The following is a 24,714-nucleotide window of genomic DNA, read 5'->3' on the forward strand; positions in this document are numbered from 1 at the left end:
CAATCTAGTTCAAGAAACCAATCCCGGGAGTGCAATTATACATGCCGATCACTCAATGTTCGCTTGTAGCGTTCATTTTGGAAAATTGAAGGTTGAACAAATGTCGAGGATTGGAATGTATTGAAACAGGGTGAACATCTACTCGGTATTTTTATACAAGAATGAGCAATGACTATTCAGTAGAGTTCAAGGGTGCAATGTTGCCTAGTAAATTTGGTACTCATCATCTCATGAAACTAGCTGTTTATTATGCATTTAGGAGCCTTTTGGTGTTCCATTTTACGTGAATACGGCAGAGTACCGGGATTCCAACAATCACTAATGTACCTCTATCAAAGCTGTCCGCAATCAGCAATCATGACTTTTTGTTTTGGCTTCCCGCTCTCGGTACCAATCTTGTCCATCTTCATAACTAATTCCAACCCCTCAATGACATGCCCAAATACCACATGCTTTCCATCTAGCCACTCTGCTTTTCCTGTTGTCAAAAAAAACTGACTCGAATTTGTATCTTTTCCCGCATTAGCCATACTCAACACACCAGCTTTGGTATGCTTCAGTATAAAGTTTTCGTCCTTGAACGTTGGGCCGTAAATACTTTTTCCACCCGTTCCATTGCCTTTGGTAATATCCCCACCTTGACACATAAATCCGGGAATAATACGGTGGAATGGTGTGTTGCGGTATCCATAGCCTAGCCTGGAAGTGCATAGAGCATGAAAGTTTTTGCATGTGAGTGGAGTGGTTTCCAGTGCAAGCTGGATTACGATACGACCTGCTGGTTTTCCTCCAATTGAAATGTCCATAAAAACACGATCAGAAATGGTTGTAGGTTGTGAAGTAATGGTAGATGTGGCAGATTCCAGCTGTTTTTGTTTTTTGGCTTTGTGGAGAGCAGCTTCGGCAAATGTGGTTGGCTCTGGTGTTTTTTCTCGCTCTTCTTTAACAGGTTGTGTAGACTCATCTACAGATTCAGCAGTAACCAGTGCTGATCGATTCTCCTCGATCCATTCCTCATCCTCCCAAACTAATTAAAAGGATGCAGATAGTTTCAAACATGAATACATTGATAAATGGATCTCCATCAATAAACACCAGTAATCGTTGGATTTCAATGATCTGGTCAAGTGTATAAAACTTACTTGCACGAGTATGAACTGAGCTAAACTTGATCGGTCGAGCCATATTGACTTTAATTACTCTACCGCAGAGCTCTGCCAAATGCATGTTATCCATTGCTTCCCTAGCATCCTCGGCCAATTCATACTGCACGAATCCAAATCCTTTGTTATTAGCTAAAGACGAATAAAAATGCAAATTCGACCCATTCATACAGTTAGATCCAAAGCAACCAAGACGAATCAGATATATAACACAACATGGCTGAAACTCGATCTTACAGTTTTTTGACTGATGGTTATTGGTGGAATGCGAGTTTCCTTCAGTAGATGTTGGGATATGTACATGGACAATCTCACCAAACGGCACAAAGGCTGCTTCAAGAATCGCTGGGGTGACATTATGTCCCAATGATGCTATACATTGAATAATGCATTATCGCAGTTTATTTAGATAATGGTGAATTAAAGATTAGAATCGACAGTAATGGACATACAAAGCTCAAGTCAGAGATGGCCATTGTAAATGATTAACCACTCTTTTATTAGTTCAAAATACTTACACACAAACACTGTCGTCCGTTTATCTTCCTTTGGTTCTGGCATATTAGTAAATGGATTTGATTGGAATCTGAATTGGCCAAAAATTCAACCTGTTGCATGGCTACAGTTTGGTGGTCTGGCTGTATAAAATAAGGTGTGGATCTGCATATTTACAGATTATTATATTTGATATTTTCAAAACCATCGATTCTAGCAACTTGCAACACCAACTGTATTTACTATAATTCATAATACATGCAAACAGTGCGGGAAAGATCAAAGATGGGATATGACAATGTCTGTTACGCTTTCGGTGGTTCCTTTTCCGCCTAGATCTGGTGTGAGATCATGACCAGATACAAGAGTTTTGTCGACGCTAGCATAAATACGCTTAGCAATATCAGAGTGCCCTATATACTCAAGAAGTAGTGCAGCTGATCGAATGGCAGCTATTGGATTTGCGATTTCTTTTCCAGAAATATCAGGTGCAGATCCATGCACTAGAAAGTGGTTTACAAAAATAAACATTTGAATCAACACTTGGAAGCCTATTGAAGTTACCTGGTTCGCCCATTACAAACGCGCTGCCCACATTGGCACCAGCGACAACACCAAGACTTCCAACAAGAGCAGCAGCAGCATCAGAAATAATATCACCATACAAATTAGGTGCAACAATGACATCAAAGCTATACGGTTGTCGAATCATTTTGTACACCATTGAATCCACTAGCTGTTCATCGAGTGCAATCAAGTTTTTATACTCGGGATACTCGTTCCATACGCGAAACACTGTATCGCGAAACAAGCCATCGGTGATGGAAAGAATATTTGCCTTGTGAACAACGGTGACTTTTGGATGTTTAAAGCATGGTGGAATACTGCCTTCTACCTCTGCAAGGGTTTTACAACGTGAATGATGACGAGCAAGTGCTGCATCGAAAGCTATCTTGGCAATTCTCCTGCTTGCGTAACTGGAAATCTTTCGTTCAGCGAATGCTGTAATAAGTCCTGATTTATGATCTGTTTCAAGTCTTTCGTTCTTGATGTACTATTTTAGCCAATATAGGCCGATAGCGTTGAGTATAATTGAACTTGCCAAGTGAATTTTGGGCTGATCTGGGATATATCAAAAATTGAGGAAAATAAGCTTACCAGACATTCCGTGTTTTCTCTAACAATCAGCATGTCAATTCTGGAATTGGTGTTAGTTGTATATGGATTGAATGGCTCAATGATTGGACGAATATTGGCAAATAAATCAAGCTGTTTTCTCAGAGTTATAATTGGAGAAGTATAGCCTTTTACATGGTGTAGTGGGGAACTAGATGAAATGACAACAGTGAGACCATGATATACGATATGGTTGAATTGATGTATATATGTACCTGACAGCACCAAAGAGAGCTCCATCACACTTTGATTTCAAGCACTCGATAGTTTCTTGAGGTAGAGCAATGCCAGTTTTTTCAAAGTGCTCGAACCCAGCATCTAGATGGATTAGGGATGGTTTAAAAGGTAGAGCTGCGTTCAATACTTTGCAAGCAGCCTAATACATTCAAATATATGAATAATATTAGTTGGTAAAACACTCGAATACAATACTGATTATGGAGTATAAATAGTATATTTCTTTAATCAAGGTCAATATTAAGATTACCGGAATAACTTGCTTTCCTATTCCATCAGCAGGAACAATACCGATCGTAAGATCACTCTTAAACCTGGAAGGCTTTATGGTTTGAATAGTGGAGAATGGACAGCAGAGATAGTGAGAATAAGACTTTTTGGCTGTATGGGGATAGTTTGATAAAAGATGTCTCCCAGTAGTGAACATGGCTTGAATAAAAGACTTTAATCAACTCGACTCGAAAACAATTCAAACAATAATGAATGCATTTATCGATATACATGACAAGTTTATTAGATAGGAATGGATGCACTCAAACTGGTCATATTCTCTGCTACAATCTTGTCCAGCAATTCACTATCCAACAGATTCTCATATCCATAATTATGATGAATTAGTTTGATGAAATCTCGAGCATTTCCTATCATCGCATATATTGCACGGCTCCAATTAGCACGAATAAGCTTTCAAAATCAAATCCAACACGCTGGGCTTACCTATCAACTCGCCCGATTCGACCCATATAAGCTGGTCAAGATCATAAGGATTTCGTATTTTTCTATCTCGTGCTGGCCGTATATTCCATGCATATTGATTAAACATTTCGGGGACAAATAGCTTCCAGGACTCATCCGTATGAAGAATAACTTTTACATGAAAATCAGGTAGATTCTCTTGTAAAAAGTATCCCATCATTTCCACCTATTGAAACAGTGATCATGATCAATATGAATTCAACCAAACCATCTACCAAGCAGTGCTGCATACCTGTGCAAACTCAGAATCGCTTGCTTTTCCAGCCAGAACAAATCGAGCCATTTTCGATTAAGTTGTCAGTTTGAGCGTGGATTCTGCTTTAGATTTCATTGGGGTTCCACGTGACTGCTCAAATTACAGTTTTTTAATCAAGACGAGCCAAATCTGCGATGGTTGATTTACTTTGAACCTTGCATTCAACTGGCTGTATAAAGTCTATCTTGCTTGATCTCTATTTTATATTTTCAAGTCATGAGCAGTGGTACTGAATATAGCGAGGCAGGCGATGACTACGCTCCCCTGAAAACGGTATTTACCATCAGCCTTGGTTCTATTGATGATTATCTTTGGCTAAAATGCTATCAACTCATGTGCATGTACTGGATCGACCCATTATATTTGCTAGACTGCTGCTTCCAAAAAGATTGCTGTTGCAAAACCTAAAAAGGCTCCCGCAAAATCAAAAAAAATACTGGCCAATGTATCTGCTGCTGGACTCGGTGATGCTGCTGCTGCTGCCGAACCTGATGGATTCGATTCTTTTTCCGGTTCGTTATCTGCTTCTTCCAAAAAGCAAATTCCTGTAAAAGGTGGCAAGTCTATCGAGGAAGTGAGTTGTGCAAGATCTTGTCCGCATGTTTAAATCTAATGAGTTGTTTGCATTAACTTGATATGTCCGAACTAATACACTCAAATGTCCGAACCAATGCATCCACAGCACAATCTAAATCATATTTTAATCTTCTTGTTTTGCTGCTATACAGATTTATCAGAAAAAAACTCAACTGGAGCATATCTTGATTCGTCCTGATACATATATTGGATCGACGGAATTCATCAATACCCCGCTCTGGGTGTTTGATGGCGAACGCATGGTTCATCGCCCTATTTCTTTTGTTCCAGGTCTTTACAAAATTTTTGATGAGATCATTGTCAATGGTAACGTTTTTTCAAGCTATTCGGCTGTTTCTTGAAGATGCCATCTTTCCATGGTAAAACACACTAACTTGTTGCAATTTTAAACCAATATATTTATCCATAAAATAGCTGCTGACAACAAGGTATGAATTTAATGCCATAGTATTACCAGAATTACACGTCACTGACAACTTATTGTATGATATCGTTTGATTTGTTCAAGGTGCGAGATCCCACTATGGACACTATCAAGATTTCCATTGATCGTGAAAAAAATACCATTTCAGTCTACAACAATGGCCGTGGCATTCCCATTGAAATCCATGCCAAGGAACAGATATATGTCCCTGAACTCATCTTTGGACATCTGCTCACCTCGTCCAATTACGACGATGATGAGAAAAAAGTTACCGGTGGTCGCAATGGCTATGGTGCCAAATTGTGTAATATTTTTAGCACTTATTTTATGGTTGAAACTGCCGATTCCCGTTCAGGAAGAAAGTTTAAACAGGTATATTGATTGCGTTGTTCTATTTCAACTATTCGACCTATAACTCATTCAACTTTGGATTGACTTTTTTCAATCAAATCATAACATTACACAGGTGTTTTCAAACAATATGAGTTCCAAGACTACTCCCACAATCACTCAGAATAACAAAGGAGAAGATTTTACTCAAATCACTTTCAAGCCCGATCTTGAAAAATTCAAAATGACAGTTATTGATGATGATTTTGAAGCTCTTTTAAAAAAACGGGCGTACGATCTGGCGGGGTGTGTTCGAGGCATCAAAGTATTCCTCAACAATACTCGTATCAAGATCAAAGACTTTAAGGACTATGTTGACCTTTATCTTGATAATGTCAATCCAGAAACGGGATTAAAACCTCCGATCGTGTACGAAAAACTCAACGACCGTTGGGAAATTGCATATACTCCAAGTGATGGTCAGTTTAACCAAGTCAGCTTTGCTAATAGTATTTGCACTAGTAAAGGTGGAACTCATGTCAACACTATTGCGGATCAGATTGTTACTGGACTGATGGATCAAGTCAAGAAAAAGGACAAAAAGGCTGTTCCTCTCAAACCCCATCAAGCCAAGTCTCACATTTGGATATTTGTAAACTGCCAAGTAGAAAACCCCACATTTGATTCGCAAACCAAGGAGACTTTGACACTTCGCACTAGCGCTTTTGGATCTAAAACCCCAATTTCTGAAGAGTTTATGAAAAAAGTGTTCAGGTCTGGCATCATTGACACAATTATGAAGTTTGCCAAGTTTAAACAAGATCAGCTATTAAAGAAAACAGACGGATCGGGTAAAAAGTCGCGCATTAATGGCATCACCAAATTGGATGATGCCAACAACGCTGGTACTAAAAATGGCGGAAAGTGTACTTTAATTCTTACTGAAGGTGATTCTGCCAAGTCGTTGGCTGTGTCCGGTCTGTCTGTGGTTGGACGTGATAATTTTGGTGTGTTTCCTTTACGTGGTAAACTATTGAACGTGCGTGAAGCGACACATGCACAGATCACTGGAAATGCAGAAATTAGCGCTATTAAGCAGATTCTTGGATTGCAGCATGGCAAAGTATATGAGGATGCCTCTACGCTTCGGTATGGTCATTTGATGATCATGACTGATCAGGTAAATTTGATTATTTAATTAGCTGAAATCATGAGCTTTCAAAAGCTAATTTTATCCGACTTTTGTTTTTGCACATTAGGATCATGATGGCTCTCACATCAAAGGCCTTATTATCAACTTTTTAGATCATTTTTGGCCTTCTCTGCTTTATATTCCTGGGTTTCTTTTAGAATTCATCACCCCTATTGTGCGAGCTACAAAGGGTAAAGGCCACAACAAGCAAGAAATCTCTTTTTTTACAATTCCCGAGTTTGAACAATGGAAAGAAGTCAACAGTGGTGGACGTGGATGGACCACTAAATACTTCAAGGGTTTGGGTACCAGCACGACTGCTGATGCCAAGGAGTACTTTTCGGACATGAACAAGCACTTGAAGCCGTTTTGCCGACTAGATGATGAATCCCGTGAACTCATTGATATGGCATTTAACAAGAAAAAAGCTGATAGTCGTAAGGAATGGCTCGGCCGCTTTCAGGTGTGCTGCTGATTTGTTTTATTGTCAACTGGATTTGGTTTTAAATATCTGTGAATTTTGAGGTTTATGCCAACCACTTACAACTTTGCATTTTGATAAACAGCCCGGCACATACATGGACCATAGTGTTACAGAAATCTCCTTGCCTGATTTTATCAACCGTGAGCTCATTTTGTTTTCAATGGCTGATAATGCTCGATCTATTCCCTCAAGTGTCGATGGATTCAAGCCTGGCCAGCGCAAAATTTTATTTGCCTGTTTCAAACGAAATCTAAAATCTGAAATCAAGGTAGCGTTCAAGCTTATATCCATATGATAGTTTAAATGACTTGCATTCAAATCTGTTTATTTTTTTCCGAAACTAGGTTGCTCAGCTTGCTGGTTATGTTGCTGAGCATTCAGCCTATCATCACGGCGAACAGAGTCTCAATGCGACCATTGTCAATATGGCACAAAATTTTATTGGCAGTAACAATTTGGGTGTGTTGGAGCCACTTGGTCAATTCGGTACTCGTTTACAGGGTGGAAAAGATGCTGCCTCGCCTCGTTATATTTTCACCAATCTGACACCACTTGCACGAACAGTGTTCCATCCGTCTGATGATCCTCTCTTGACCTATTTGGTTGATGATGGCCAGAATATTGAACCAGAGTGGTATTTGCCAGTGTTGCCTATGCTGTTGGTAAATGGAGCCGACGGTATTGGAACAGGTTGGTCATCTTCGATTCCAAATTACAATCCAAGGGATATTGTCGAGTGTCTACACCGTTTGATGCGTCATGAGGAGCTTTTTGAAATTCATCCTTGGTACCGAGGATTTAGTGTAAGTAAATTTGGATATAATTTTAAATACCAATCATTTCATTTTTTCAATCATGCACTTTGTATACTTATACATGCTGGGTGTATCTACATATAGGGAAAAATTGAAAGGGAAACACCTGAAAGATACAAAGTGACTGGATGTATTAGAAAAATTGATAGCAACACTGTTGAAATCACTGAACTCCCGATTCGAACATGGACCCAATCGTATAAGGAGCAGCTTGAGGCATGGCTTACAGGAACCGAAAAACAAACTGCTTGGATCAAGGATTACAAAGAGTATCATACCGACTCCAAAGTTCATTTTATCGTGACGCTTACCGATCAGGCCATGTCGCTTGCCGAATCTGAAGGACTTGAAAAACGGTTCAAACTTATCAGCTCAGTTTCGGTTTCTAATATTGTTTGCTTTGATCTTGAAGGTCGTATTAGAAAATACGATGGTGTTCAAGACATCATCAAGGACTTTTACGAACTGCGGTTGAGCTACTACCAGAAGCGTAAGAATCATATGCTGCAGACGCTGACGTTTGAATACGAGCGGTTGGAAAGCAAAGTCAGGTTTGTAACAGAGATTATTACTGGAAAACTTGTGGTGCAAAATCGAAAGCGTATTGATTTGTTGAAGGAGTTGGTTACAAGAAAGTATAAGCTGATTCCAAAGAAAAAAGCTGGTTCTGAAGCGACCAACGGTAGTGAAGGATCTGACGATGCTAACGATGGGGACGAGTCCGTGCAGGATGATGATCCACGACAGGGATATGATTATCTTCTTTCAATGCCCATTTGGAATCTTACGTGGGAAAAGGTACAACAGTTGCAAAAGGAAATGCAAGATCGGGAAGACGAAATCAAGGCATTGATTGGCAAGACAATCCATGATTTATGGCGGTTTGATTTAGATGCATTCCTGGCTCAATGGGATTTATACGAGTCTGGTTTAAATCAGCTTGAATCTTATCGACCGGATAATTCCACTAGTGCCATGGATGGATTACACAAAAAAAATGGCGGAACAGCTGCAGCAAAGAAAGCCATGGCGGCGATTTCACGCAAGGCAAAAAAGGTTGCCAACAACAAACGTGATAGCGATGACGACTTTGATGATGATTTCAAGCCTATCGACAAACATTTTGCTTCCAATAGTGATGGTTCCAAGGCACCTAAGCCTGCCTCTGTTCGTGCACCAACTATAAAAACTGAACCCAAATCACAGTCGCTGATATCCAACTTTGTTACCAAAACATTGCCTACTGCTTCAGAAAGTGTGTCTTCCAAACGCGACTTTGCAAAGCTCGAGTCCGTTGATACTACTATATCTCCAGATACTAGTATGGATAGTATTATTCACAGCGTGAAATCCAACTCATCTGATCCCGAGCAGGCACCTAAACGCCGATTTATTGGAGGTAAAAAAGCTGCTGTGCCCACAAACCAAGAACTCAAGCAAGCCGTATCAAAAACTTTGAAAAAACCCATTCAAATGGTTGTGAGCGATGAGGAGAGTGATATTAAGAAAGCGAGTGAGTTTGATATGCTTTTGTCTAGCCCATCCAAGGTATTGAAACCTGCTAAAAAGACGGCTCCATCCAAATCAAAAGCAGTTGGTAAGCAAGCATCTATCAAAAAGATTGACGATGAGATTGATCAGGATACAGACAGTACTCATGTGCAATCTACTAGCCAGTCGCTAGCCAGATTGAAATCGGTCAAAATTCCTGCAACAAAAAAAGTGAAGAAAGAGATTGTGGTATCGGATGATGACAGTGCTTCTGAATCATTTGGTAAAAGTGATGAAGATGATGATTTTAACTTTGATAGTGGTTTGGACGAGGATGTAAAACCTGGAAAATCCAAACCGAAACCTTCCAAGACCTCTGCTGCCTTGAAATCCAAACCAAAGGCTACTGCATCAAGAAAAATGGTCGACTCGGACGATGACATGGAAAAGTCTGATAATATTCGTGTTGGCCGTGCTACTGCACGTAAAGTAACTTCGTATCGTGTAGATGACGAAAGTCAAGCTTCTGAATCTGACTAGGCGATTTATGTATGTGTGAGTAAAACTACTCGTTTTCAATAAATTAAAATGTGATCTGTATCTACAAGGATTATAATCCGCTGTAATGCTTTGGTGTATGCCATGAATTCGCTTTGAAAAATACACATGCCAAGTTTGATAAATTAATCGAGCAAAATTGTTAAATCGACTTTATTCAAGCCAAATTTAAAAGAACAGTGCCAAGTTGGATATGAGGCAGGGGAAACATTCAGAATCAAAGTAAAATATCTGTAAAAAGGTTTCGAGAGCCCCAAGTCATGCCGGTTAAGAATATAATCCTCATACACAATATCTGATTTGATTATTCTTCCGCGGGTGGGTTCTGTCGAATGAATTTGTTGTGCGCCGATCCAATTGGTTCCAGTCAGTGTGGTTATGATGGCAGATTGAGTCAAAAGTCAGACCAGTTGGTTTGTAAACAACCTGAAGGATTATATCCGAGTCAACCATGGAAAATTTTACTTACAGGAACAAAAACATCGTTCTTGAACAGAGGATCAGTACCCCAGGGGAAAGGCTGTAGTTACAGAGTAGATTAGCTCCAAGTTCAATAATTATCTCAATATCGACACATTGACCAGAGATCTGAAAATGGCAATTCTTACATTCTTCTGCTTCTTGAGATGGGGCCATGGAATATACTCGTTGGGGTGCTCGTACTTGTGTTGGATATGAGCTACTTCACCTGGAACAAGCCACCAAGCGGCCAAAAGCATACCAGGAAGAAAGAAAAACACATTGAGGTAGTACCATGTTTTGGCAGATGCTAGTAGTGAATGTTAAAGTATTAGAGGTTGAACAAGATTGGTTGTAGAGATTGCCATGGTTTAGAATAATCAATGCCAATAAAAAGATTAGTTGTTAGCTAAACCCATCAGTCACTATATCAAGGTGCAAGAACTCATGCAGAGTAATCGACACCAACAGTCAGCATGAATCATTTCAAAAAGGTTTCTTTGACATCTACGCACTCGCGGCAGGATCACTCACACTTTGCGTGCATACGAGCAGCGTAAGCCTCCTTGAGCATGGTATGCTCGACAGGAGGAAAAACCTTTCCACAGTTGACGGTGGACATGGGTGCTCTGCGCACCATCATAGAGGCGGCTGCGGGTCTTGGCAGCAGTGACAGGAAGCGACTTGCAAACATTAGTTGTTGGTTGAGTGCAGTTGAGCTGCTGCAATGAAATCACTTGCTTGTCACATGACTTCGCGTGACTGAGTTGATTCTATTCACTTGAAGCTAATTTGCATTCACAGTAGTAAACATGGCCTTTGCATCCCCAACTCGTTCTAGACATACTTTGTCAGCCACTACTATAATGGGCCACAGAAAACATGGCTCTGGGGTTGCTGCTACAAACAACACTCCCTTATCCACCGACTCTATCACTCTTGTTCAGACTCCTTCTTCCACTGAAACACTGAAGCCAAAAATCATACGCGACCACATGGCCGGATCTATTCATCCTCATTCCTCTTTCAGATATAATGACAATGGCCGATATTTCACTCAAGAGCCATCTAAACCTGTAGTTATATTCCACGACTATACATCGCAGCGCATTCCTACTCCAGATTTGTTGAAACCAACTTTGAATAAACCAGTTGTGCAAGATACACAAACTACAGCTTTACCATCTAACCAAACCAAAGCCTCGCGAGCATCAGACTTGTCACAGCTCACTGGATGTACACATTCAAGAGATAAGCCATTACAGCTACCAAATTCTACCTCCAAGCCATCAAAAAAATCATTGACAAAAAACCCTGCCAATTCAAAAAGCTCTAAACCAACCAAGCACAATCATATACTTTATAAAGTAGACAATAATTCTCAAATTCATATTCCCAATCAAGTCCTACACAAGCATGCTCACAAAAAAGGGCCAACAAATATCTGGAATTTTATCGACACGTATCCGTCTCTAGCAACCAAACTTCTTTCATCAAAAAAAGAGATGGTAGCTGCACAGATCATTCGAGCGCACGAGACAAAAATGCATGCTAGACATGCACGTGAATGTAGACAGTTGGACGAAGCAAATCAAAAAGTGCTTAATGAAGTCATGCAGCGACGGATAGATATTGACGATTGCTTGATTAAAAAAGTGGATGGCATGAGTGAAGAAGTTCGGGAAGCTGTAGTCAAGGATTTGGCAACTCGATATCCGTTAAGGGAAGCAAAAATCAGACGCAAAATGGATCATGCTAACCAGAGTGTACAAAATCGACATAAATCTGTTTCTGTTCATCACGTTGCCATCAAGTCTAAATCTGACCAGCCTGAACATCAATTACGCACAATTCAAAACGTCAACAAGTTGATGCATGTAGGTCAACATGGTATGAGAGATCAAGCCAATAAGGCTGAGACTAAAAGTAGTTTACGCCGTATTTTACATTCTGTCTCCGACTCGAATCTACCTGTGAAAATTCAATCGGCTCAGATTAAAAAAAATGAAGGTGTGATGCAGCAAAGCAAAGAACCAAGATCACCTGCAAGAGTATTGCCAGCTTGGGGAATCAATGGCGTTTATGACTCTGATACGGCTAGTCTTGTTCCAGACGAGAATCGGTCTTTTGAAAATGCAATAAAACATGATCGGCAAAGCACCCTGTCGCTTAATGTTGACAACACATTAAAGCTTGCCAATGAAGACTGTAGATTGAGCCTCGTGGATGGTTCAGTTATTGACTCGAGTCCTTTAAATTCTGACAAAAAGGTAGAATTGCAAACTATCGACACGCACAAGGTGCGCTTATTTGGCAGTATTGGAACTTGAAATGCTAATGCTTGAATTATAGGAGCATAAAGTCGACGATGTGGCATCCCAACTGGATCTTTTTGTGGCAAATACACAACGGTCGGAAAAAGTAGCCAAAGCATTTTTATCACTGGACCATTCAGCAGAGCATAATAGTGGTGGCTCAGAATTGACTCTAGATATCAGGGCTCAATATGTGCAATTTAGAGATGAATTACAAAGCAAAATAGTGCAACTTATGGCAATGTACAATTCGTTTTCTCAATACATTGGTAAGAAGAATTGCATAGTGACATGTAGATTTAAGTTACTAATGTTGAGTTTTAGATGATGTCGTGGATGAGGAACAGATGCGACGAGAAAAAATACAGCGTGATGGTTCGTAACAGTAATTTAATAAAAATGATATATTTCCAAACCGCATGCTCGAGTTTAGTACGATTGAATTGAATGGATTGTTCATGAATTCGTTTTAAAGTTGAGCAAAGCATGGCTTGATACCTCCAGCAGAACAAATGTTCCATTTATGGCTGTTATTGCACTCTTCACGTGGATGCACATGACACAAGGCAGATTTGCGGTTGAAATTTCCAATTTTTTTCTAGTTCAAAATAACAAGTCGACGAATTTCAGCAACTCTCAAGCCAACATCGCCATGGGTTTATTTGAAGAATCATGGACCTACTCTTATCCTTGGGGAATACTGACATCTGCAAACTTTCAAAAGTATCCCAACGAACATGCCAGCCATGTCCTCTCTGTTGACGTCCTGGAACGTTCCGTCAATCCTCAGTCTGGCATCATCACATCCACTCGCCTTCTGCGGTGTAAGCAAGCCATGCCTTCTATCATCCGTCGTATCGGCTTTGACACTCCAGAAGAAACATTTTTTCTTGAGACAAGCACTCTTGACCCTAGTACCCAGCAGTATACTGCAAAGACTGTCAACCTATCTATGCGTTCGCTTTTTACTGCCGAAGAAACTTGCATTTTCAAGCCAGACCCCTCTAACCCACTGCAACATACTAGGTTCTCCCAACGGGCAGAAATCACTACAGTTGGTGCACTAAGTTGGTTTTCTAGAATTATTGAAGATGCTGCCGTTTCGAGGTTTAAAGCAAATGCTGTCAAGGGAAGGCAAGGATTAGAAAGCGTGATCAAAGCAGTGGTGGATGAGGCCCAAAACGTAGAGGCACATGTAGCTGATGGACTACGGTAAGCGTATTATGATGATTGTTCTAGTGATGCATGCTATGTTAATACACAAGCAACCGTTTAATGACTTTTGACTAATATTTTCCTCATTTTGCTGGTGCTGAATTGATCAATTGTTATGGAACTAAATGACTAATGCGCTACCCGACATTATGCGCATTGATCACTATTATAGATCACTGCCATCTCTTGGCTAACTACTAGAACGATTGACTCGCTTGTTCTATCCTATCTGCAGTTCCTTTAATACTGGAGATTCGTTTGAAAATGTTTTGGTTGATCACTTTCCCTCAGCTCATACCCTCCTCTGTTACTATCAGTTACAAGCAGTCTTTTTGGATAGTCTACGGTGGACCTGTTGACAATCAACTTTAAAATGTTGCGAGGCGATCAACTACAACACCTATTATTATTGAAATAAATCTACCTATTGCATTTAATTCAACCGTAGTACTGATTTTTGGACTAGTTTGCAGTGTATTCACAAATGCAACATCAAACAGCCAGTTCCCACTAAATTCAATAAACAGCATTATCCACTTTAAACTCCTCAGCAAAGCCAAGTGGTTTTTGGTGGTCGGCATGGAACACCCGCTGCATTCCCTGACGGCAATCTTGTTCTCTTGAACTAGAGCGCGAGCTCGAATTTTAGGATACGGCAATGGCTTCAATTGAAGATCGATCTGAATGTATTGTACAATGGCTGTGTTGGATTGAAAACGACAATCTTTAATATCAAGACAGCGAATGTTCAAGCATTTTATTCAAAGCAAAAACGATTGCAGATAAACGATTCATTTTATGCAAATACTTTGCAAATTCAATTGGCATGACGAGTCCGGCATTCTTTTTCAACCCATTCATTGAAAGATCGGAACAATGGCTTTGCATGGTGCTCGATCTGTAGCGTCATGGAAACAGAGGCTGGCTAGCAAGACTCTCGAGTGTATGACCAGGGGCTTTGGTCCTGCACATACTCCACACGGCCAAGTATGTATATTGTAAGTTGCATCAAGCACTCGAGTGATGACTAGTTTAACTGGGATTGCAACTGACAACTGCTGTAAATATAGTCGAGGAGATATCACCGAGCTACCTGTTGATGCTATTGTCAATGCTGCCAACAATAGTCTGCTTGGTGGTGGTGGAGGTACATATCACTCGGATTGTTATCCAATAATATCTTGATCATTCTTATTCATATATTCTTGCATTCAATCATCTAGTGGACGGAGCTATTCATCGCAAGGCAGGCAGAGAGCTCTTGGAAGAATGCATTAAACTTGACGGATGTCCTACTGGCCAAGCCAAACTTACTCGGGGCTATAATCTTCCATCACCACATGTCATTCATACAGTGGGTCCGATAATCCGTGGCAACCAACTTCAGCCTAATGTCCTTGCAAGTTGTTATACCGCCAGTTTGAATGTAGCAAAACACAATCAGATCAAAAGTATTGCCTTTCCTTGTATTTCTACAGGCATATATGGATATGATCAAGATTCGGCTGCTCATGTGGCTCTCGGAACTGTTAGGCAATGGCTGATGGAGAATACTGATACAGTCGATTTGGTTATATTCTGTGTATTTTTAGAGGAAGATTACCAGATCTACTCAAGGTTAATCCCGGAATATTTCACTGGAATCAAAAATGATTCATCTTCAACTCCCGATCGATAGTAATACGTCAATTGATTGAATAGATGCCGACTTTTGATGATGCTTGCAAGGCTGTCACACTTTTACTATCATCTCAATACCCAATTATAAACCCAACCATCTTTTCTATCATTGCTGTTAAAAATAAAGTTTAGTGCCTCTTCCATCAAATCGCTCCAAAAACTGCTTTTCCCATCGTTGCTGATCCAGCCATACTGGAACAATACAGTTCAACATTTTCGGATGCACCTCGACAGTAATCGATTCATAAGACACCTCTTCTCCACTCACATCCATGATCCCTGGGTTTCTGGTTGATGCAATACGCGATACTCCCAGTGATTTTGCAGCTGAAGATTGACTTCCATCTCCAGCAAAATCTTGGGTATTCTTGGGTATTTTATAGACATACGGCTCAGGTTCAATTACAAACGCCACAGCTTTTGCTTGCCGAGTCGAATCAAACGTCAAAAACTTTCCTGTTTCCTGATCAAGAATCGCCAAGAGTGTCTTTTGCGCACCCATATCCTCTGACCATACAATCTGCATCTGTCCATCATCGCTTTTAATTGATGGTGCAACAAGAAAATCTGAGGATATGTATGGATGTTTTGTTGCAACAAAGAGCTGGAGATAGGGATTGATATGAATTGGCCAATTTTTGTATGCCTGCGAGTCTGCGCTGGTGTAGAGCGACGGTGGTCCAACAGCTGTTTCAAGTACCAGTATTGACATATTTAAACATTAATCAGAAGCTGAATATGCCATTTAAAAGAGGTGGATAGATTGTTTCCCCCATATATGCAAATATCTGAAGCAGTTTAAAACATTACATTTTTGCACAGCATTCTTTTCCAATTTATAGTGACTGGCCTCTTCTGCCGTTAGTATGTGCACATTTGCTTTATAGTTTCTAAACTTGAACAGCCTCACAATGGCAGCAAGTATAAATCGACTTGTGCCAATATACCTGTACTTGTCGGATTCAATATCTATGTCTGCAAGAAATGCAAACATGACCAACAAATGTGAGAACATCCTAGTGTTGTTCTGAGTATATGAAAAGATGTCTATTGACTTTGTATGACCTAATTTCAAGTTTTAAAAGTAGCTGATTAGTACCATTTGTAAATCTACATAAAATGTATACACTGGTTACATGCGATTAAAACACGGCTTACATTTGAGTGTAGCAAGAGTTCCCAGTTCGGCAAAGTTTAGATCAAGATTTTTACTCATGGCGTTGGATGAGCCTAGCATAGCCAGTATTCGGATTAGCAACTATACCAATTGGATAAATGATTAGAATTCAACACTATACATACCAGCACCAATAATCCCAACAGGTAATCTACGAGCAGCGTCCCAATCTGTCCTTGTAAACAGCCCATTGATAAACTCGTGAAATACTCCATCGCCTGAAATTGTAGTAGCGCATTTATATTGATTCACATCAAGTGTTTGTGCAATTTTGGTTGCATGCATAGGTGCTTGTGTTTCTATTAACACCATCAAAGATAAGCTGTCACACTTAGCAGATGGCTTGAAACTGACTTTTAATCTATTTTAAACAATGATATTTACCAATGAGCTGGTGATGATCCCTGTAGCCAGCCATGCACATAAAAGGAAAGATGGTATCATGGTAGCATGATTTTGCCTTTTTAACTCCACCGTGTGGATTCAGAATAAACAGGATTTTTTTTTCTAGATGCATGTGATGGCTTTACAAGTCAATGACAGATACAAGCATTGAATGGCTGTACAGCTTCAATACCATTATAGCTATAGTAAACCTACCAAGTCTATCCGGATAGAGTTTGTTGAGGACTGTATCGACAGCTGTCTTGGCTGCGTCTGCGTCTACCGACCGAAACTTGATTATCCTCAATACTGGCTTCTTGGTATCCCCTAAAGGTGTTTTGACCACCTCAAGAATAAAAGTAGCCCATATACCGGTCGGTATGGACGAGATTGTATCTACAACAGCAGAGTAGGGCGAGGGTGTAACACATGCATACAGTCTTGAAGCCATACCCATTTGACAAGGAAAGCGAGTGTTTGGACTAATGTGTGCTGCACCTACTATATACTCCAGCATAACAGATTTCTCTATCATAACATGCGTCGAGTTATTGAAATGCCATTAGCAAAAATGGTAATGCTAGCCTATAAGCTTACCGCCTGTTTTGGCTGTCCATTGCAGATGAGTATCGTTCATTGTTACATTGGACTGGATTTCAGTGGATCCTGCATGCATCGAGTCAAACAGCAACGTATGAATACCTAACATTCGTGAATGAGTTGATTCGGGAAACTTGCAAATAGCTGTACATTTCCTGTAATGATTACGACGCATTGAATCCAGTTATAATAAAAGCCAACCTTTTATTTAATTCTCCAACTTAAACTTTCCATAACAAGCAATCTCAGCCCTTCATCCATGAGCATTCCAGATACAATGCCAAAAGCAATACATCCCATTCCTACTGCTTCTAAACCAACAATCACATCGCTACTTGCATTGAATAGATGCAGCACACCGTGCTTGATATGCCCAATCTGAGATGTACTGGAAATCATTAAACTCTTTCTGGTCCATCTCGCCCAGTACCGAGCTAATCGGTGTCAACACAGGCTGTTCGGACGTGAACTCCTTGTCAAAATTAGACACGTCAAATGTGCCAGCCTAAACATTCAAACATATTTACATTTAGTAATAGCAAATATGTGAAAAAATACGAGTCTATTGTGCAAAGACAAATCAGCTTACAATTGTAGGAACAAAGGGTGCAGTCATTTCTTTTCTCATTAATGCTGCCCAATCTACATTTACAAAATAAGGATGCTTCTTGACTTCTTCTGCGTCAGCGCTTCCTCCTCCCAGTCGACGAGATGGTACCTTGTTCATAAGCTGCTCACACGTCATCAAAAAATAACTTTGTGTTAGTCTCATAATCCTCTACCCGATACAGTATTTTAAATAAAATTGATCATTGGTGCTCACTGATTGTAAGAGCGACAGTGTGATGCGTGGCATATTGGATGGATATTCAATCGAATCTGACAAAATGGCTTCCAGAATATCGTTTTCATCCTCACCATGGAAAGGATACTATCAATAATGTCAAGGATATTAGCAATCAAATTGAATTGTGCCAACTCGAATCATTTGAAAAGTCCAGGTCTACTTACGCGGCCAACAAGCATGACAAAAATAAGTACACCAAATGACCACCAATCAACAGCAACGCCGTATCGTCGGTTCATCAAAATCTCAGGGGCCATGTAGTCGGGAGTACCACAAAACGTTGAAGTAGTAGCACCATATGGCATATTTGCCTTACATATACCGTAATCAGCTACTTTGATGTGTCCATCTATCCCCAACAAAATATTATCAAGTTTCAAATCACTGTATACACCCGCAGGTCAGTTAGCCAAGTATTACAGTCTCCGTATTTAAATCAGACAAAAAATCATACCGATAAACAATGTTGTTAAGGTGAAAGTACTGTAAAGCAAGCAATACTTCACAGGCGTAAAACCTCGTACGCGCTTGAGAAAAGCGCTTCTTGTCTTGAATGTGACACATCAAATCTCCACCAGCAACATATTCCATGACAAAATAAATGCGAGATTCAGTTTGGAAGCTTGAGTGAAGATTCACCATAAATGGATGATGCTCAGCTGAAGCAGCCTGGAAAATAAACTTTTCAAGCTTGGTACTAGATTGGACAAACATGAAATTAAAGCTCTGCTGTGAATAAACAGGACAAGTCTAATATGTACCTCTTGACATCATCGTTTTGAATAATAAACTCTTTTTTTAATGCCTTGATGGCATAGACTTGATTTGTAGTCTTTTCAGTGGCAAGCATAACCTACAACCAATTCAATCAGAAATCATGTACATAAATAAATACAACAACACCCTAGTTTTAAAATAGCAACCTTTCCAAAAGCACCGCGACCAAGAACAGCAACGAAATGGAAGTCCTCGAGCGTAACATCTTTAGGTGGCATCTTGATTTTGAGAGAAGAGGTTCGTGCTGAAACATGGAAATCAGTCCCAGAAGGTCGTGGCTAATATATCAAAAATAAAATAAAATCCGTGTACTTTGAGCATTAGCCTATCTTCGGTATCCATAAGCACGCCAAACAGCAAAATAATAACTTACAGATCTATCAATAGATTTTCGAAAGCTTGGTGAAGATTCTTTGATTGGAGGAGGAGTAGGTCCCGGTATCTTATTGATAGACTCAAGATTGGAAGTGCCCATAGCAGGTACAGGAATAGCAACTCCGTCTGAGACTGTGTGGCTTACATCCTCACCGCCAATCCTTTCAGCTGAAAACTCGGCACTGTCCGTGCTAGTAACAGAATCAAATATCGGCATGATTGTACGAGATTTTTCAGCCTCTTCTAGTTCCTTCTGAATCATTTTCTTTTCATGCTCGTCAAAGGCTGCCATAAGAGTATCTGCCATATCTGGTGCCAACCCGCAAAAGTAAGGCACCATCATGGAGCATTCTTTATGGCTACTGCGAGAGCACTCTGAGCATCGATGAATTTTCCGACCTGGAGGAATTAGGTATCCACAGTGGACGCACCATGCGGCAAGGAGATTGGTAACATTATCCCATCTGTGAGGTATCTTATACTTCAAAAGCTGGCCTGTGTTTTTATCCTCCACCTGATTACCACAAGAATATGTACGTGTAAAAAGGCTAATCAGAAATCCATCAAAGCAATTTTCTAAAAACCAATCTCAGTTCCTTGCACTTACAGTGTTGATTTCTTCAGAACTAATGCACTTTGTAATCACACGGTGATGGCACTTGGGATGAACAGTATACCGGCAAGCTATGTGCAATATTTGTGTTAGTTTAACAAGTTTGATCAAATCAGATATATTTATAGACTCACTTTGACATTGATATCCCTGGCGGCCAAGAAATTCGTTGCAAAAAGCACACTGCATAACTTGGTAAAATTGCATTGCAAAAAATCTATGTCCATTGCGAGGGTATATCTTCTGTACAGGATTGCGACGGAAAATACGATCCTTTTCTGTTTTGGATCTTTGAACAGAGGCTATTTGGTTGATGAGTAGATTGTCCAAAGTAATTTCATGTTAGAATTTAAAACAAAAAACATGGTTTAAACCAAAAGATAGGTCCTGTAGCACGTTACCAAAACTGAGCTTGATATGCAACTGGCCGCTTGGCTCCATCTCTAACCAAGTCTCTGGCACAGTATCCATACTTGATGGCCTATTGATTCCAAACCGCTTTTCCAAATTTTCGTCCAAATCTGCTATCTTGAACCAACACATGGCAAGCAGCGCGCCGCTTTTCTCCAATATATTGATTTCAACTTCCAGTGCTTTATCTACTGTCAAATCCATAGACTCTTCCCACTTTTGTCTACTTGGACGAGTAGTGTATTTTAAAACACTGTCTACTAGCACTTGAGCAATGATTTCCTCACGCTGTGATTTTCTACCAGTGATGTTGGCTGCACCAATAACTTTAACTGAAAGTTTTCCTGTTTTACGTTTTGATGATTCTATTCACCAAAGTTCAAAATTCAGATTAACCATGTGTTCCAAGTACGACATGGTCAGGTATGCTACACAAATCAAAACACAATAGTACTTGCCGTAGATATGAGAATCATCTTCATGCTCATTATCTTTCAGATAGATCTGATCTAGTTTGGTTTTTGCCTTGAAAAGCAGCATCTCCTTGACTTTAGCCTCGGCAAGACGCTGATCCAATCGTGCCTTTCGTTTAGGATCATCATTGATTGTGGAGCCAAGAGCTGCCAACATATTCTCTGTTCCTGTCCGCACCTTTTGTTCAATGTCTAGTTTTGATTGAATTTTCTTGACACGGAATTGAACCTGCTCAGCTGTGATGGCAGCTCCATATCGGAGAAAGTCTACATACAATTGTGAATGCATTGGAACAAAGTAATATTAAACGTGATGGTTTATAAAAATGAATAGCTTGGTTATATTATGGAACAAATGAATCTGACTGAGCATTTACCAAAATTAGTTTCCACAGTGTTCAGAGCTGGTCCTGAATCAGGTAAATCATCCACAGAATGCGAAGAGGATCCACCAATAATAGTAACTCCTATAGAATATATTATTTTTCAAGGTGATTGTCAGTGCAAGTCAAGCATGCAACCCCTTGAATTCCAAGACCACTTGGCAAGACTATCTTGTGGAAATGATCAGTGGCGATGGTGAATCCAAGTTTAAATTAATACAAAAATACCTTGACGAGATGAATCCAGATTTGAAGTGGAAGTTCGGGCGGTGACGCTAGAATGGCCGCCAGTAGACTCGTGTAGATTCATTTGTGTCAACGAGCCGCTCATGGCCAGCCCCGTGGGGTGTGATGACGATGGTGGAAGAGAAGATGGGATAGAAGCAGCAGTGGATGTAGGATCTCGTTTAATATAGAGCTTGCGCAGTTCACTCTCTAGAAACTCGATACGCTTCTGAGCCTCGACAACATTGACTTCAACCATCTGACGAGCACTGGCCTGGGTCTGAACGGCAAGCATCCTTGTAGCGCCATCCAAAACCATTCGCTCCTTTTTAAGTTTTTCTTGTACATCCTGGATCCTGGAATCCTGTTATTTAATAGGATAGAGTGGTTTATGCATGCCATTGCATTGATTGATGGTTCACAATGGAACGAGGTTGAGCAGCAGCATGGGTGTAAAATGACAATCAATAGTATCAGCACTACAATGTTACTTTTATCTTTATACGTTGTATGAATGAATGCCAAGAAGTTGAACACTTGATTCAATCCATGGTACAAGAATATATAATGCTTGTTGGTATCTATATAACAAATGAGTTTCTTTTGCAGAATCCACTATTGCCATGTACCTTCAAGAGCTTTATCCAAACATGGTTCAAATGAAAACATTCACGATGACATTATAACAACTGATAATTATAGTAGCAACTGACCATAGCAAACAAGTACTTGTAATAATGACAAAAATAGAATGTGGTCAGATTTGTTGGGCAGGAATCTGATTGCTGCAACTTTCGTGTTCTTGCTGTTCTGATTATTGGCTTCCATTTATCGAGTCGTGTAATATTCCACCTGCTATTCAATGCATTCGTTCTTTTATTCATGCATTCCAAGCTGTTTGTCATTTTTCCTATTTTAGAATAAAACTGTACATCAGTCTATTTATTACGACAATCTTGAGATACAGTTTTACTGCGCTGTCGAGCTCGCTCTTGATGTGTTTCAATCGAGTCTTTATGCAGATTGGGTTGTTCTGTAGTAGACAATCTCTTTTGCGGCTCATTTCCTCCTACCATCGATGACAACTTGTTGAATATATTGACTGCGCTTGTCGATGCCTTGCTTAAACTAATACTACGACTTCTATGCGTTCTTGTAATATTCCCCTCTGTCATTGGTTTACTATGAGTAGCGGATGGCATTGTAGGAAATACAGGTTTCATCATTCCCAACAAACTGCGTTGGCGTGATGGAGGCAAGTGGACTGGTGTGGCAGCCTTGTGATGTGGGAATGGCTCGGGCGAAATAGTTGCTGGTTGGGACGTCTTTGTGATCGTGCCAACATCGAGACTCGGCAAAAGCGATGCGTTGGAAGGAGCTTCGTGTAGCTCGCCATGCATGGCAGGGGTTGAGGATAAATCAGATCCCCACTTGTGTCGTGCATTGATTGGACTCATAATGTATGGACAGTGTTGGTCTTGTGATTCCTTGATGGTCATCATTTGTGGTATCTGAAGTCGTAGCATGACGTTTCTTAATGGGGATAAGCTTTCGCTACTAGTGGTATCAACAGATCCAGCAGCAAGCGTACTACTGCCCATCTTTTTATCGTGATGCAATGTTTCGTGTGATGCTGCCTGGAGTGACCGACGTCGTTCAGAAGCAGGCATGGCAAACAACTTTTTTGCTCCCAATGCTCCAGCAGCAACAAATACATTACCATCGACGTATCTTGACGATGGGCCTTCGGTGGTCTCGAGCCAAACCCCAATCAGAGTCACGATAATGCTCCATATGGTCATGACTGCAAATGGTATGCCAATCGATTTGAATGCACCAATCTTGGCTGCTAACACTGTTCCTATGGCAAGATTTGTCCATGATGAAAACAGTATGATGAAGCCCAGTTGGCCATGCATTTGGTCATACCATGGTGGGTTTTGCAGATCTGGGTTGTAGTAATGTCGAGCAAACCCACCCAAAATGATCTGAGCCAGTATCATGCCTAGGATCATGTAACCTAGAAACTGATGAAATACATTTACATCCCGTGGTTGTAAGCCTGCATCTTGTAATGGATGCAAGTCAGATCTAACCACTGTACAAATTGCAACTATGGATAAAGTCAGGCATAGAGTTGCAGCAGACACTAGCACAATATGAATTCCTAGCCACCAATGCTCAAGTTTTTCCTAATTAGCATGCGAGTTTGCATCATTAAATAGCAAGTGTTTAAACAAAAAACTGTTAGCTTGCAATACGGAGAAACAGACAGTAGCAGTCTTGCATATACAAGTGGAAACTGTTACCCACGCGACTGTTTTCACCAAGTAGTTGTCGACAGACGAGGTATTGCAAATCGTATAAAATAAGAATAAATACCTTGAAATAGCGAGATGTCATGGCGGCAATAGGCAAGAGGAGTAAGAAGGCTATAGTCATCAAAATACCTACAATCAAATTAAGATCCTGTCATTAGATTCTTGAAATAGATACCATTTCATTTGATATAGATCGTAGCAAATCATTCAGATCTGGATTGATATTACCGTGTAGTCTGATGTAGAGTGCATTTTGGTATGATATATCATGTATATTATTGGAAGAATTCGTTCCTACTGATGACACAAGTGGGGACGATGCTAGCCATTTATCGAGCTCAGCCATTTATTACTAAAGTATTGGAAATTCCAGAGTGAATGACTGGAATAATGGCCCGATTGATGCAACCCTCACGTGTAATGCAAGTCTAAATTCCGTCATTAGATTAAGGGTTCAATGACATTACTCCAGTCTGATCAAATGC

General features: G+C 40.2%; 10 protein-coding genes across 10 annotated transcripts; 4 read left to right on the forward strand and 6 right to left on the reverse strand.

The window, feature by feature from the left end:
• Positions 1-332: 332 nt before the first annotated feature.
• Positions 333-1,724, reverse strand: BATDEDRAFT_21514 (uncharacterized protein; the record flags this gene model as incomplete). Its single annotated transcript, XM_006675245.1, has 3 exons — positions 333-1,027; positions 1,143-1,535; positions 1,682-1,724. 3 exons carry the CDS (start codon positions 1,722-1,724, stop codon positions 333-335), a joined length of 1,131 nt encoding a protein of 376 aa, XP_006675308.1.
• A 213-nt stretch (positions 1,725-1,937) lies between these two features.
• BATDEDRAFT_85530 (homoisocitrate dehydrogenase) lies at positions 1,938-3,498 on the reverse strand (the record flags this gene model as incomplete). The annotated part of the gene is made up of 5 exons (XM_006676214.1): positions 1,938-2,161; positions 2,223-2,712; positions 2,817-2,985; positions 3,050-3,210; positions 3,322-3,498. 5 exons carry the CDS (start codon positions 3,496-3,498, stop codon positions 1,938-1,940), a joined length of 1,221 nt encoding a protein of 406 aa, XP_006676277.1.
• Positions 3,499-3,584: 86 nt separating this feature from the next.
• Positions 3,585-4,110, reverse strand: BATDEDRAFT_85529 (uncharacterized protein; the record flags this gene model as incomplete). Its single annotated transcript, XM_006676215.1, has 3 exons — positions 3,585-3,712; positions 3,789-3,993; positions 4,060-4,110. The coding sequence occupies 3 exons, from the start codon at positions 4,108-4,110 to the stop codon at positions 3,585-3,587; spliced, it is 384 nt and encodes a 127-aa protein (XP_006676278.1).
• Positions 4,111-4,275: 165 nt separating this feature from the next.
• On the forward strand, positions 4,276-8,840 carry BATDEDRAFT_18312 (DNA topoisomerase 2; the record flags this gene model as incomplete). Its single annotated transcript, XM_006675104.1, has 10 exons — positions 4,276-4,356; positions 4,454-4,657; positions 4,812-4,986; positions 5,095-5,108; positions 5,189-5,476; positions 5,571-6,614; positions 6,694-7,089; positions 7,193-7,378; positions 7,455-7,913; positions 8,010-8,840. Coding segments are annotated over exons 1-10 (3,654 nt in total), but the record flags the coding sequence as incomplete, so codon positions are not given.
• A 1,579-nt stretch (positions 8,841-10,419) lies between these two features.
• BATDEDRAFT_85528 (uncharacterized protein) lies at positions 10,420-11,076 on the reverse strand (the record flags this gene model as incomplete). Its single annotated transcript, XM_006676216.1, has 3 exons — positions 10,420-10,494; positions 10,583-10,743; positions 10,968-11,076. 3 exons carry the CDS (start codon positions 11,074-11,076, stop codon positions 10,420-10,422), a joined length of 345 nt encoding a protein of 114 aa, XP_006676279.1.
• Positions 11,077-11,428: 352 nt separating this feature from the next.
• On the forward strand, positions 11,429-13,131 carry BATDEDRAFT_21518 (uncharacterized protein; the record flags this gene model as incomplete). Its single annotated transcript, XM_006675246.1, has 3 exons — positions 11,429-12,703; positions 12,786-13,017; positions 13,073-13,131. 3 exons carry the CDS (start codon positions 11,429-11,431, stop codon positions 13,129-13,131), a joined length of 1,566 nt encoding a protein of 521 aa, XP_006675309.1.
• A 238-nt stretch (positions 13,132-13,369) lies between these two features.
• On the forward strand, positions 13,370-14,403 carry BATDEDRAFT_15366 (uncharacterized protein). The gene is made up of 2 exons (XM_006675051.1): positions 13,370-13,960; positions 14,136-14,403. Exons 1-2 carry the CDS (start codon positions 13,401-13,403, stop codon positions 14,155-14,157), a joined length of 582 nt encoding a protein of 193 aa, XP_006675114.1. The 5' UTR covers positions 13,370-13,400; the 3' UTR covers positions 14,158-14,403.
• A 583-nt stretch (positions 14,404-14,986) lies between these two features.
• Positions 14,987-15,641, forward strand: BATDEDRAFT_8306 (uncharacterized protein; the record flags this gene model as incomplete). Its single annotated transcript, XM_006674925.1, has 2 exons — positions 14,987-15,110; positions 15,187-15,641. The coding sequence occupies 2 exons, from the start codon at positions 14,987-14,989 to the stop codon at positions 15,639-15,641; spliced, it is 579 nt and encodes a 192-aa protein (XP_006674988.1).
• A 2,343-nt stretch (positions 15,642-17,984) lies between these two features.
• On the reverse strand, positions 17,985-22,665 carry BATDEDRAFT_15370 (uncharacterized protein). The gene is made up of 15 exons (XM_006675052.1): positions 22,622-22,665; positions 21,912-22,272; positions 21,678-21,767; positions 21,286-21,567; positions 20,818-21,192; positions 20,551-20,718; positions 20,411-20,487; positions 19,784-20,311; positions 19,575-19,706; positions 19,413-19,504; positions 19,106-19,348; positions 18,816-19,035; positions 18,628-18,735; positions 18,394-18,534; positions 17,985-18,309 (listed from the first exon to the last, which is right to left on the reverse strand). Exons 1-15 carry the CDS (start codon positions 22,622-22,624, stop codon positions 18,136-18,138), a joined length of 2,994 nt encoding a protein of 997 aa, XP_006675115.1. The 5' UTR covers positions 22,625-22,665; the 3' UTR covers positions 17,985-18,135.
• Positions 22,666-22,846: 181 nt separating this feature from the next.
• Positions 22,847-24,575, reverse strand: BATDEDRAFT_21522 (uncharacterized protein; the record flags this gene model as incomplete). The annotated part of the gene is made up of 3 exons (XM_006675247.1): positions 22,847-24,100; positions 24,291-24,340; positions 24,458-24,575. The coding sequence occupies 3 exons, from the start codon at positions 24,573-24,575 to the stop codon at positions 22,847-22,849; spliced, it is 1,422 nt and encodes a 473-aa protein (XP_006675310.1).
• Positions 24,576-24,714: the final 139 nt, after the last annotated feature.

Source organism: Batrachochytrium dendrobatidis, assembly GCF_000203795.2.
Source record: "Batrachochytrium dendrobatidis JAM81 unplaced genomic scaffold BATDEscaffold_1, whole genome shotgun sequence".
Taxonomy (NCBI): Eukaryota; Fungi; Chytridiomycota; class Chytridiomycetes; order Rhizophydiales; genus Batrachochytrium; species Batrachochytrium dendrobatidis.

Bases quoted from the DNA above. Each gene is read 5' to 3' on its own strand.
- BATDEDRAFT_15366 (XM_006675051.1), top strand. From the start codon at position 13,401: ATGGGTTTATTTGAAGAATCATGGACCTACTCTTATCCTTGGGGAATA. The intron at 13,961-14,135 runs GTAAGCGTATTA...TCACTATTATAG, and splicing joins CATGTAGCTGATGGACTACG to ATCACTGCCATCTCTTGGCT.
- BATDEDRAFT_15370 (XM_006675052.1), bottom strand. The intron at 21,768-21,911 runs GTATTTTTGTAT...TATATTCTATAG, and splicing joins TCTGGATTCATCTCGTCAAG to GAGTTACTATTATTGGTGGA. The intron at 18,535-18,627 runs GTGAGCACCAAT...ACGTGTGAGCAG, and splicing joins CACTGTCGCTCTTACAATCA to CTTATGAACAAGGTACCATC.